This window comes from Passer domesticus, chromosome 6 (genome assembly GCF_036417665.1).
Source record: "Passer domesticus isolate bPasDom1 chromosome 6, bPasDom1.hap1, whole genome shotgun sequence".
In the NCBI taxonomy this organism is placed as follows: Eukaryota; Metazoa; Chordata; class Aves; order Passeriformes; family Passeridae; genus Passer; species Passer domesticus.
The window spans coordinates 44,355,115-44,369,586 of NC_087479.1; the positions used below are offsets into that span (position 1 = coordinate 44,355,115).

The 14,472-nt window shown below is 40.3% G+C and overlaps 1 protein-coding gene across 1 annotated transcript in view; it reads right to left on the minus strand.

Moving 5' to 3' along the window:
- Positions 1 to 14,472, minus strand: part of LRP5 (LDL receptor related protein 5) — a 134,178-nt gene that overhangs the window by 65,320 nt on the left and 54,386 nt on the right. The window contains exons 6-7 of the mRNA XM_064425073.1: positions 2,068 to 2,464; positions 1,404 to 1,575 (exon numbers count right to left, since the gene is read on the minus strand). Of these exons, the coding sequence (XP_064281143.1) occupies positions 1,404 to 1,575; positions 2,068 to 2,464 (569 nt within the window). The remainder of the gene's footprint in view (positions 1 to 1,403; positions 1,576 to 2,067; positions 2,465 to 14,472) is intronic.

Below are 14,472 nucleotides of genomic sequence, written 5' to 3' on the forward strand. Positions count from 1 at the left end.
GTTACAGCTTACTATCTACCATCCCATTTATGCAGATTTTAGGTGATAACTGAAACTAAATTTATCTAGTAACATGCTTCAAGGTAGTTTTAGGTGTCTATTGGGAAAAAAGAGAAATCCCAATACCCAGCTGGGTCAACTACAGTATAAAATATAAATATGTATCCCCAACTTGAAGTCAGCTGATTTTTGTTTCTGACAAGCTGTGGATGCAACATACATACATACAGAACAAATCACTGAGACACAGTGGCTGCTACTAAAATGGCATGCTCTTGGCAAAAAAACACAAGCACAGGAAAATGAGTTTATGCTGAATGACTGCAGCAGCAAGTGAAACTGGAAATGCCCCACCTCAAATGACACACAGTGAGGTTTCGTGCGTATTAGGGCCAGTAGAGTAGCATGAAAGAAAAACAGAGTGAATGAAAAGCCCTTACATTGGTTTCTCTGGTTTTCCTAGACTTTGATGTCAAACCAAACAGGATTGCTGGATTTGCTGCCTGACAGTGAAGTAAGACAGACTGAACAGATTGCTTAACCCCAGGAAACACAAGGCAACCCCAGCTATAAAAGGTGGCATCTGGAATGTTCCCTGTCCTGCAAGCTGAAAGGTAAGGGGAGACAGGATCTTTCTGGCAGTCGTCAAACCCAGTATTAGCTACTGCCAAACACTGAAGTTAAATTTCTGGACCTAGCAGACAGTCTAGTTTCCTCTCTTCCTGATGGCAAAATCTTTAGAAAGCAGTCATTCCTCAAAGTCTATTTATCTAAATTATTTATCAAACAATACTGCATATGCTACTACCCCAAGCAACATTAAAACTCAATTGATTTTGCAGGCCGTGACCAAGGTAGAAATTTCCCTCCTCAAATTCAGGCACAGACTGCCTGTATTGTTTTCAAAGCAGTAGGCACATTAAAAATTACTTCCTGTCCACAAATCTGGACATCACATAATTATTAACATCCTGAAATATGGCTTTCCAGGGCCTCCATATCCACTGGCTCCTGTACAAGAACCTTGCACTGTCTTCTGCATCCAGCAATTTTAGATAGTGGTTCCAAGCACCACAGACAAGTCAAAACATCTTTCAAACAAATTTTACCTGAGTGTCCCAATTTGTTGCAAAAGCCTCAGGTAAAACCTGAGATTTCAAGCAATTAAATTATACTTGGAGCAATGTAGGCATAACAAACATACAATTTCTTGCAGAAATTTTCTGAACCACATGAATGTACTTCCTTTCTTCTCAAATATGTCTTGTTATGCTAAGTATCATTTTAATATTAATGAAAAAACAGACTACTCCAAAAATGGGTAAACATACCCAAGACAAAGCTCCATATGAGAACTGCACTTGTTTCCTACAAATGCACCCAAGTATGGCTCTGTTACTCACCTCAATTTTATCTGTTTTTGCATCTCCCCAGTAAAGCTTGTTTTTCTCAAGATCCAGGGCCAAGCCATTAGGCCACCCAAGAGAAGTATTCACCAGAACTCGCCTTTCTGAGCCATCCAAATAAGCACATTCTATCTTTGGACTTTCACCCCAGTCCGTCCAATACATGTAGCTGTAAATAAAAATAACAAAAATAAATTTAAAAAAAAAAGGGCACAGTTAATGCATGTAACAGGCAAGACAAAAGTTAAGGTCTGTGTTGATTTTGAAAGAATTTGCTTTTTTGCTTCCCCAACAGCAGCAAACAAGCCAGCTTAAACATTAATCAGTGAAGACAATATAAAGTTTGAGCAGTAAATAAATTAAACTACTGAAAATATGCAGTGGCCCAATTCCTTCATAGCTAGGACAACACTGAAGACGCAGAGAAAAGAAAATGCAAGCAAACACCCAATGAATAGGTTCATTGAGGAACAATATATTTAGAAGTCACCTTTTATGTCCACAGTTATTAAAGGGATGAATCAAGGGAAAACCAGTCATTTCCTGAATATCTGACAAACGGTACAGGCATCATCCTGCAATTTGCATGTTTTCACTTTCAGCAGACCATAAGCTGGATGCCAAGACCTACCCCAGGGCTCTCACTAAGGACCAAACTCACCCCATTACAGGATTGAGCACTATGGCTCGAGGTTCATCTAGGTTTTCTGAGATAAGGATCTTCCTCGACGTCCCGTTCAGCCGCGTCACTTCGATGCGGTCTGTGCCAGTGTCAGTCCAGTAGAGGTTCCTGGCCACCCAGTCCACAGCAATCCCATCTGGATGGTTGATCTCCGTGGTCACCAGAGTCTGGGCTCCAGTGCCATCGAGATAGGCCCGACGAATGGCCCGGACATCATCATCAGTCCAGTAGATGTAGCCTTCCACAGGGTCATAGTCGATGGCGATGGCGTGTCTGATGTTGTCTATCTGCAGAATAATGTCAGTGAAATCCGGCATGTCCAGGGAAATCCTCCTCAAGTCAGTTCTTCTGGCGAGCAGCAGGACTTCCTCAGCACCTGGGGAGAAAAGCATTCATGGCATCATTTCCTTTGGTACTGATGTGACGATTTCTGTAGAGCACAGCAGGCTGTGAACTGCTACTGTCGCTGTAACAAGAAGAGATTTCCTTAAATAAGGACATCAAGCTTTCATGAAAATACAGACTTGCTTGTATTTTAGACAACAATCTCTCCCAGCCTTCTAAACTAATACAGACCATAGCAATCTGTCTCTAGAATCTAAAAAAAAAATAAAATTTGGTGGGTGTAGGTCCAAATATTTCATCACATTATAGAGACTTGCTCAGCCAAATGTCTCAATAGCTCCATTAGTGCACCAGACAAGTTTTCACACATGCCCTATGCAGTAAATGACAGGGGCTGACAGAAGACTGGAGTATTTTGTAAACAAATTCCATTAATGATTTACTCCAGACAGTCCAACAAGAAAACAAGTCACAACCACAGCAAGTATTTATCATTTGGCCACAGATGATGCAAAACAATTTTAAGGCAATAGGATTGTTGCTCTTTTCTCTCCTCTGTTCTTTATCCCCCCTGCAAAGTTTTCCTGCTTGTGGAAAGGGTGCCAAACAACAACTTGGAGTACATTTCAAGGACAAATGGCATCTTCAGTGTTGTCTGACACTGAAGTGGCAACTTCTTTTATTAGTGCAAAAAGAGGACAGCCAGCAAAATGTGCAGTTGCTTAATAAAGTTTCCCCACATCCACCCATGCATGCTTCAGTACAAAAAGAGAAGTATGTGAGGTTTTTCCTACTTCTGTTACCAAGTTTATGCTGGGCATTTTGAAAACTGACAAGGAAATTTTATTGTTTAGCAATACTCCAAAACTGGAAACCTAAATAAAAGTAATTTGTTGCATTTCATCCAGACCAGCAAACACCACTAAGAGGTGGCAATTTCCAGTTTCCCCCAACAGCTGAGATTGAATGAAAATGGCCAAGATGGGGACATAATCTTTTGAGCCCACTAAAAATAACAGAAATTCAAATCCTAATGAGAACATTCTTCTTATTCTGAAATATTTCATACCTAGGCATTCCTATGTAGCTCTGGAGACACAGAAGTTGAATCTATTGTACAACACAACCAAATTTATATTCACTGTGGGTGCTGGATTTGGCTCTGAGTTTGGAAATCAGGGTTTAGCCTCCACATATCATCTCAAAAGCTCTGAAAAGAAATACTGCTCAGGGCACTAGTGTATAGTGACGGAAAATACGTAAAAGAGTAGTATTTTAATATCATTGAAGCACTTCAAACTACCTCAAACCATCACAACTCTTGGGTGAAGCAGTGCTGCTCTCCTTCTTGCCACGGGCTGCTTGTTCTCTATTCTGTATCACCCGTCTCACATGCAAGCACAGCATGGCCTTGTACCATGGCTGTGTGCTGCAAACCACACCAAAGAGCTGATCCAAACAACAACTAACTCAGTAGAAATGAAGCCATCAGCCTAAGTTAACAACCAGACCTGCAGAGCTCCACAAACACTTGTGCTGGCACAGTGAGGGGCTCCAGCAAGAATGCTTCTCCCAGTCAGCATCAGCTGACAGGGTCTGGTAAGGACAGCATCACTTTGAGGCAAGGCGAAGGCAGAAGAGAGAAACAATTCAGAGCTGAAAAAAACCCTGGAGAAAAGGGAGGAATGAAAGCCCATGCATTCATGACAGCAAAGCAAGAGAGACACAGCAACTACAGCAGAACCAAATACCTCATGCAACAAAGTTTTACGTCTAGCTTCTATGCTTCTGAAATATGCTTCTGAATTACAGGAGTCAAAATAAAAACTGTTTAGTGCAAGTTAAGTAAAAATTCAGGCCTCAGAACTCAACGTGGGAAAGGGTGATATATCTGGTCATCTAAGAGATGTAGAGGCACAGAAAGGTTTTCAATTACACATTTTAAAAGACAGTTGAGGTGTTGGAGTTGCTTTTTATTTAAGAGAACACCTGGAACATGGCCCTCTGTCTCAGGGAGGATGATGAGCAAGTCAAGAGTTTCAGGGTTAGGATTAAAGAGCAGAGCAGGCAGGCTGACGCTGCTGTGGGTGTTTGTTACAGGACACCAGACCAGGAGGAGCAAGCGGATGAGGTCTTTTACAGACAGCTGGAAGGAGCCTCACAGTCACACACCCTGGTTCTTATGGGGGACTTCAGCCCCCATCTCTGCTGGGGGAGCTGAGCACACACAGTGCACGAGGCTCCTGCAGAGCACTGATGTCAACTTTCTAACACAGGTGGTGGAGAGGCCGGTGAGGAAAGATGTGCTGCTGCACCTTGTACAACCAAGAACAAAGAACTGGCTGGGCTGTGAATGTGGGGGGCAGCCTTGGCTGCAGTGACCATGACACGGTGCAGCACAGGATCCTGCAAAGAAATGGCATCCTGAGTAAGGTCCTGAAGAGATAACTGATCTCTTCAGGCACCTTCTTGAAACAATTTTGTGGGAACATGCCTTAGAGGGAAGAGGGGTCCAAGAGAGGTGGCTAAAACTCAAGGAACAGCATGGCAGCTGTTCATACACCAAGAGCACTCAAGTTTATATCCACCTTAACCTCTGAATTTCTACTACATCAATGTGTCTGCAATTATAACCTTAATACTGAAGTACAAGTACTGTGAGGCAGAGGACCATCAAATACACGCCTAGCAAGAGATAACACAGCAATTACCAATATTACATGTATTTCTAGGATAAGCAACATTACAAGCCTCATTGCATGGGAACAAACAGATAAGAATCAAATGCATACGTTTTGCCTCTTCACACAAGGGATTGCAGGGTCACCTTGGTTCACTGTAAACAAGTTCAGAGGAAGCAACCATCAGTCTAAGGACCAGATTGTGTCTATAAATGCTGACTAGACAACAGGCTGAAAGACACTGTTAACACTCCCTAAAACTCACAAGCAGTACCAAAACAGCCTTCACTTCCTCACAGCAGCAATAATTAGACTCAGATTTATCTCATCCAGGGCTGTGACAGGTTCACCTCTGCATAAGACCACATACTTATTTGCATGCAGAGTATTGTTTTGACCAGGAACAGGACAGCCCAGCCACCTTGAATCAACTACATGACTAGAACCTTCTTGCAAATCAAAAGAAACTATTTGTTTCTGACACGTTCAGCTGCTCTTTTCCTCCTAGCAAACAGAACTGCAGATACATTCCCAACCTCAGTTCTGTCCCATGGACATATACGGCTAAAAATAAACAGAAAAACTTCTCCCTGCTGATCTAGCAAACAAAATATTCAGTTGACAATTGGGACATTTTGTTGATAGCTGAATGAGATGCCTCTTGGTAATTTCTTCTATTTTCTAACATACCTTTAACTGAGACTTGTGAGGAAAAAGAAATAGCAAAGGGAATGGGCTACCTGGCTAATTCTGTAGGGATGCTGAAAATTAAGTGAAATATTATACAAGAAGACTCTTGATAGAAATGCACCTACATCCTTGAACATTAAAAACAAGTGAACAGAGAAAATGTTACCACAGCATGTACCATGACATTATATCCCCCAGTTGAAAGCCTGTAATAGATTGTTATCAGAGGTAATTTTTGATAGGTGCAAAAAATCCTGTCTTTTATTACAACACAGTTTAAAATTACAGTTGGTTATAACTGTATTTGACTCCATTAACAAATTTCTGCTAGAGAGAAAGAGCTGGCAGCAGGCTCTGAGCACAACACCAAGAGATGAGAACTTGACACTGGTTCTCTCTAAAAACCCGGACAAACACGCTTGTCTGGCTCATTAGTTTTATCTGTATCATGCAGGTATTTTGATTATTAATGTTGGTAGGAATGTTTTCAAGGCTGCAGAAGTGTTGTGCTGTGACTTGCCCAGTGTTATCCTAGATACCCTGGAATCTGCTTAACACATTACAGCCAGCTATTTACCTAGTGCTAAAGTGCTATAACAGACAATTAACTTCATCTTCAAAACCTCTCTCGCTGCAGTCACTTCTCTAACCACATGATCAAGAGATTCCCAACAGAACTGCAAACTGTTACAACATGGTCATTTATAACACCACACAATGAACAAAAGCCTTTTTGGAGGGGAGTGGGAAATGCAAGCTATTCCAACATCACAATTGCAGCAACCAAACACTTCAGCAGAAGTTTATGAGAGGTCTGCTATGCAAACCATAAATAGAAAACCAGGAGGAACTAGATCAATCTAAAATTTCCAATTATAAAGCATTTTAAAATGCCCAAATTCAAATTGTTTTTACCTTTTCAACTGGTTTAAATTTTGAACTGCTTATTCTTCTCTACTCTGTCTTCTCAAGCTTTCTGCAGACCTTCAAGGGAAATTTTTAGTAGATCTAATAAGCATAAGAGCTGATGAGCCATTCTGGTTGATGTACAACCACAGAAAGGTTTGGGTTGGAAGGGACCTTGAAGATCCTCTAATTCCATCCCTTCTGTCAGAGACAGGGATGCCACCCTCTAGATCAGGTTGCTCAGAGTCCCACCCAAGCCTGGCCCTGAACTCTTCCAGGGATGGGGCATCAGAACAACATCTGAGTTTAAAAAAAGACACAACAATTATAAAAAAAACCCAAACCTCTAAAAAGACTCTATTTGCAATTAATAAATCTTAGAGAAACAAGTTAGGAGACCTTTTATTTTGGTCACTTACACAAGATGCTTTCCTGCCATACCCAGAAATCAGTATTTTTAATATCTATGCTAGGATATCATTCTTGCCGTGATTTGGTTGGTTTGTGCTTTTGTTATTAAAAATTCATGCTTCACTGCTGGAAATGGCAACTGTATTCTATTTGCAAAACTAACTGCAATCAGAGCTGACAGCAGCAAAACAGGCCATCTCACCAGCTTGACAAGACCCTTTTTTATTCTTCCCTTGGCCCACTTCACATTTGACAAGTAACAAGACATCTATAACACAGTAACAAATGCTCCAATTTATTCACCCAACCTAAACATGTGGACTGCAGTGGCTGCCTCTGTTAATCTTTGCCAGAAAAGGCCACGCTATTCCTTCCCATTTGTCTGTCTGCTAATTAGGCTAGAACAATGACCTATTGTAGGACTCATCCCCCAGTTTTATGTATATGCATGAGCATGCACCTGCATGTACAGACTCACTCTCATTACAAACAGCTCTGGAAATCTCTAGACATGTGGGGAGAAAATCAGATACACTCTAAAAAGAGGAAAGGCTTTAGCTCTGCTCCAAAGAACAAAATGGTTTAAGTGCTTTTTGAAAAGAGTGTGTTGGAAGTACTTTGACTGCAGGCAACTCCCTTACAAGCTGCTCGAGCACAGCTACCTCAGCACTCTTGATAAATGAAAAAGATTTACCAAAAAAGCATGGATTTTCTTGGTTGCTGCAACACAGTGAATTATTCAGCAAACTTCCAGTGTATGGCAAAAGAGGGCCAGAGTATGGTCTTGGGAGAAAACATGGAGCAAATGAATACTGGTAACACTGCCATGATGTTTAATCTTTCCAATATTCAAAACAACTATGACACCTTGCACAATGGTTTAACATTAGTCACTCTTCACACCAAAAGAAAAATTATGTAATGAAACTGACTGGATATAAATCAATAAAACTCCATAAAACCCCCTTCTAGTTCCTCAACCTCCTCAGAAATCACTAATATTTAAGGAGTTGAAAGAAACTTTAGCAGTAGCTAGAAATAAATGGAAAATCTTTTTATACCTTCTCCTTGGTTACCTTACTAGAGCCAGTTGCAACACGAACAGCACTATGCATTCCAGTCCAGGCCTTTATTTATCTTTCAGTCTGAGAGGAAGACAGGACTGCTTCTTCTTCTTACTGTGTGACTGTGGTGGGCTGGGAAAGGCTGGCCATGTCTCTCCAACTGGACACTGCACTGCAATTTTAAACCAAGGCCCACATGCAGTGGGAGTGTGCAACCAGCAAAATAGAAACAGGAAAGGTTTCTTTGAAAGAATGTTTTGAGTGGCCACATTCAGACAGGACTTGATTTAATTGAAAGGTAAGTAAGCATAAGGAAAACTAACAATTGTGACAAAGAACGGAAATACCAGAGCACTTACGTAACTCATAAATTACATCATTTCTGTCTGCATGGTACAGGGAAAAGCTGCTGTCTCCTGCTTCTTCCACTATCATTGCAGCAGACTTCTAACTTTGCCCGAACCAGAAAAAACACCTACAAATCAGAGTTTTGACACATTCACATAGCCACCAAAATGAAATCCCACAAATGGAATATTAGTTAAACTGCACAGCTGATAAGATCATTAGCACAAAGCAGCTGACTAGGACAAAAGTAATGTTTCTTCCAGAAAAAGCTGTTGCATGACAGAAATCACAGTTACCCTGCTCTAGTTTAGGACAGAGTTTCTGTGAGACACATTCAGTTTTAGATGCCCAGTATTATACTTGTGAGCACAAAGGTTTGAGAAGTTACTACTGACAGAGGAGGAGACAACTCTTAGGAAGTTTTACTCAAAACAGCATTAATATAAGTCATAAATGCATTGGTATTAGCCAGAATCAAAGGTCAGCACAGCCATCTGGCTACTGCTGTACCAAGTAAAGAAGCTGCCCTTACACACAGGTTTCATCCAAAGAGCTCAAAGCACTTGAACAATTAAGTCTTAACCTGCCCTGGGATCTGCATATTCTCTGTGTGCTTTAAAAAAAGGTAAGAGAAAGTGGGAAATGTTAAGTGGTAAATCTATTACCTTATGGATATTATACTCCCAGCTACTACTCTTTATTAACAACAACAAAAAATTAACATCCCTTTGCACAGAATTCTTAATAACAGCTCACTGCAAGCCATAGGAAGAAGGACAGGCCAAGAAACAGTCTGCTAAAAATCCCTACTGCTAGAAAAAGGATAGGCTTTGGATTGTGGTGCTTCCTCACAAAGTAAGGTTTTAAAGTTTACGTGTACCTGCTCTCTGCTGGAGATACAAAATTCCACTGCCTCAGAATAAGGACTTTGGAACAGACATCGTTTTACCACCTAGTTTCTGTTAAACAGACTTTTGGCAGTAACACTTCAAATGCACAGAGACAAGAATCAAAAATTCATTACAACTCAACAAGATACATAATTGATATATTTTTAAAATGAACAGAAATATAATAGGTTTTCTACAATCCCACTTTTATTGACTTCTAATTGCAGATGTTTCCCATTCAGCAAGAGACCTTGAACATATTAAGTTTCTTTGCACTGCTGTCATCCTTTATACAAACAGAAATAAATATTTACACCCCACGAGCCCTCTCTGAGGCTGAAAACTGTGCAATGCTTTGAAATTTAAGCATTATTTACTATGTGCCAAGTCTGATGGAGGCCTAGAAAATTCAATTCTGAGCTGACACAATCAAGAAAAAGGCAAAACAGCAAAACAAAACAGACAAAAAAGATACAAACAGCTGCAAATTAGGGTTTGCAAATCTAGGGAGAGTCTCAATCTCACACTGATCCAGGAAAACAGAGAGACAGCCACCCAATGCTGCAAGAAGCCAAGAAGCAGTCAAGCCACAGCAGCTTAGGTAGTTATCACTGGGTCTTGGTGACTTTGCCTGTGTATGTTCCCAGCACAAAGGGAATGCAAGATAACAAAGTTTACATGTAAACCTTTTCAGTGCAGACCCAGGGTGTGGTTCTTTTGCAGCATAAAACCAGACTCAATCCAGAGACTCAACAGAGCTGAAAAGGGAGAGCCTCGCTATTTCCTTTATATGCACACACCAAAAAAAACCAAAACAAAAAACCCCTAACCACAAAAATAAGCTCTAACTAGACAGTGTTTCAGAGTCCTGGAAAGTAGTCATCAATTTGAAACATGCACCAACAAAGCTTGAAAAGAAAGTTTCATTCACCATAGCCCAGGAAAACCACCGACAAAAGAACGAGAAGATGATGTGGCAGACCTTCAAGAATGCTCCTCACTCCCTCCAGGTTTGTTCCTTATGGCATGTTTCTAATGGCTTTTATCCAGTGAAATTATAAAGAAGGCCATTTCCATATGAGGCTATTTCATTTTGTCACTACACAAAGTAGTCCCCATTGAGAGGCATAAAAGTTGCTATGAATAGAAAATAATGTAATCATTTAATGTAAATCAAATAAACTCATCAACATAACACACTAAATAAAACAAGGGGAAAACAGACTCAAAACAAAGATCTACACATGAACGAAAGGGAAAAATCCACTCACTAAATGGAGTAGAAGAAGAAGAGGTATACTTCCCTCGAGATTTCCCAGACTCTCAGGTACCCATTACTGAACAGTTTTTAATTACAAACTTGCAGTTTAAACAATTCCTGGATAAGCAAAGAAAGTACAACACACCTTTGGGAGTGCAATAGGGAGGGAGAGGGAGTGAAGAAAAAGTCATCCAGCTTCTGGATAACGTCAACCTACAGCAGTCAAACACCAAGCACAGGGCAGAAGACACCTAAGAAATCAAAGAACCTTGCAACCAAGCCCATGGTTTTCCACAGCTGCATTTCAGTCACAGAGCTGTCAACAGGGAGAGACAAATATGCAGCTGGCTGTCAAGGTTCTAGGAAATAAGGTAAAATACACTTTTCTTCTTGCTTTTTTATCTCATTACAAACAGATCAGGACATGAGTGCTGCTTCTCAATATAGCTCCAAATCAACAATAGAATGTAATCAGAGTTTATGAGGTTTCTCTTCTCTTCTTCTCTTCACACCAGGTTTCTCTTCCAAGTGCTAAATACTCCAGACAGTTATTCACACAATGCCAGCAGAAGCTTTATCAGGTATTTGAAAGAACTGAATCTACAGCAGTTGTCCCAAATAACAAGTATCTCCCTGATCCTTCTCTTTCTCAAAAAGGCTGTTTCTCTCAAATTAGTGGTTGATCTACTTCATCAGAAAGTCTGGATTACTCCATACCATTCCTCTTATTTATCAGGAAGACATGTTAGCAAAGAAATCTTTGGTGGTTAAATGGTATGAAGTAAGTACTTCACCATGAAGGTATTTGTCTGCCAGCTTGTCTTGCTTGGAGGCTTAGTTGCTGTAATAAATTCATGATTGCTCACCAAGGAACCGCAGACAAAACTTTTAAAACATGATGTGCATCAGAAATCCACAGGAGATGAGAAGAAAGTGCCTTGGCATTTCTTTTTCAATACTCTTCTATCTCCTGCATATTAAAAAAACACTATACATGTTATGCAGTATTAGCCAGCAGGTTACAAAAACAGTTTTCTTTTTCACAACATGCAGAATGGCAAAGAGAAATAAGACCCTGGGAATCTGCCTCAACAACACGATCCAGGACAGAAAAGCATTGCTGACTCTTCAAACACCTGAAGCAAGTACTTTCTTTTCCAGTTATGAAAATGTGGGGGCTTCTTTCTGGTTTTCATTTGGGAGAACAGAATTTCTTCATTTATTTGAGAAACTGCAGCTGTCACACCTTCCTGGCAGAAGCCCTACAACTTCTAAGACCACACAAGACTAACTCACAGCCGAACTCTCCCATTTTCAAGTGAAGAACAGTTGCCTTCCACTGGAGAAATGCCTCTGGTGAGTTGAGGTCAATGCACCATGTCTCAAATGGCCACTTACATTCTGACATAGCAGGGACAATATTATTGCAAAAAGCAGCTGGCTAGTTACAACACCTAGACTGAGATATCTAAAAGGAGCCAGATTTCTACGAAGTACCTATCAACTGAGGTACATTTGAGGAGTGGGAGCAGAAGAGGGAAGAAATTCTCCTTGTTACCACTTTAAAACAACCAAACTCCTGCCACTGAATATATAAAAGGTTCTAAAAATGAGTAACTTATTCATTTGACTTACATTATGCTTAAAGCTCAATACACAGCAGCAGTTCTCATGCTGGCTTTAAGGAATGCTCATGCTGATGCACAGCAAGAGTTTAATTTCCACATCTCAAGCAGTGCAAACCCCTTTTCTGTAAGGGTAGATTTGCTGTGGTAAAGAAGCCACTAAGATAATTGTGAATTCAGGTACCTGTCTCACTGTGAAACCTGCCAGCTACCTCAGCATTAAGGCAAGTCAGTAGCAGGATTCAATGCAATCGTGGGTATTTATCCCCAACATATTTTTTGCACAGCCTTTAGGAGAAGACTCCTTACAGGAGCAATCCATTACCAAGCATTGTGTGGATAGCATCAGCTCACAAATCTGTGCCTCAGCACATGGGCATTCCCTTTTTCTGAGTTCAGTAATAATATCAGTGTGAGCAGAAGCTAAAGTACCATTTTGATATGGTCGCTTTTGCAGCCAAATTCTTTGTCTTCAGCTATGGCAGAGGACCATTTATGTTTTTATAGCCCTTCCTGGAGACAGTTTTGCTTGGGTCTAATTAAAATCACAGAACATCTCAAGTTGTAAAGGACTGTTGAATCCAACTGCCTGCTCTTTGCAGGACCACCTAAAACTAAATCCTGTGATCAAGAACATTGTCCAGACACCCCCTGGCTTAGATCTATACTGAGCCAATGCCTAGTGTATTAAAGCAACATACTTTAGTTAGCACTGCCTTTACTTCCAGGCATCACTTCTTTGTGCAAAATTCAAAATATCAACAGCATTTCTCCAAAACTATGGCAAACTTGGATGTTGCATTTATCATCTACTCTTTGCATGCAAATACATCTATACCTCAATCACTCTTATGCCTTCTTACCAAGAGGCCTCTCACATTGCCTTCAAACACAAGAAAGGCAACAGAATCATGACCTTTCCCAACACAAATGGAAAAACAATATATCAGAATAAAATTAAATCTCCAAGAGATTCCAGTGTCATAGAAAGGCTTGGCTTGTTTTGGTTTATGTTTTTATGTGGAAGCAAGTAAAAAAAGGTTCCTCTTAATACAGATTTAAATTTGGTTAGAGAGGAATTTAGATATGTAAAATGGATCAAGAATTAATGATATCCAGGCCATGTGAAATTGCTGCAATGAATTTGCATAATGAGTAAAGTAAAATTCTGTAGCACTTACTGAAATATTTTATCTATATACTGCAGCCAGCATTACATATTTAATAAGAAGCAAAACTAAATCCTGAAAAATATTTTTTTAAAAAACAAGGGGTCCAGAAGCTTCCAGAAGCTGCATGGATCTGGACTAGTTCTGATATCGTGTAGCTCTGAGTGGCCTTGCTGAAGTTAAAAAAATAGAATAAAAAAGAACATTAGCTGAAGTCCCAGTTTATCCTACCTATTACAGCTTCATCACAATAGAGCCAAGCTAGTAAAGACCTGGGAAAGCAAAGTGTGAAATATTGAAAATATTTTGCAGGTATCAGCCCTGGATAATAGGTTTTAAAATGCTATCCAACTAATTCTACTTCATATACTTTGACTAACTTGATACTACAATATCAGAAAATTATGTGCAATGAGAGTAAGAACCTTTGGGAATGCAACTCTGACAGGCAGAGGGAATTCAGGAAGTCAGAGTGACTGCTTACAGGAAACATATCCACTTAGAAAAAAGATGTGGCTTTTGTCACTCCTTTAGAAGGCCTGCACTGATAGCTATATGCCAGTGACACTGAACACAGCAGAAAGAAATTATAAATTTTCCACAAACATAAGAGAAACATGCTGCTGAATGCTGTTTACAAAACCAGCTCAGTCTTGGAAGGATGCAGACACACAGCTGCTGTACAAGAGACTGGGATCAGGGTTTAATCACAGCTGGCAAGATGCACAAAAAACATCTAGACTTCCCTGAATGTGACTGACCTGAACCACATGGTCAAGCCACAGGAGGAAGGAAAAAGCAGGGGGAGTCATCCAATATTTTGAGACTGCAGCTTTGCCCAGCAAAGCAAAACAAACTTGCTCCACAAAGGCAGAACGGGGTGCAAAGATGCAGCTCCATTTTATCTGGAAACATTCACTTCAAGTGGTACAAATTGCACCAAAGGTGCACCAGAGCTGGAGTGAGAAACAGATAGACTCACATCACTCACTGT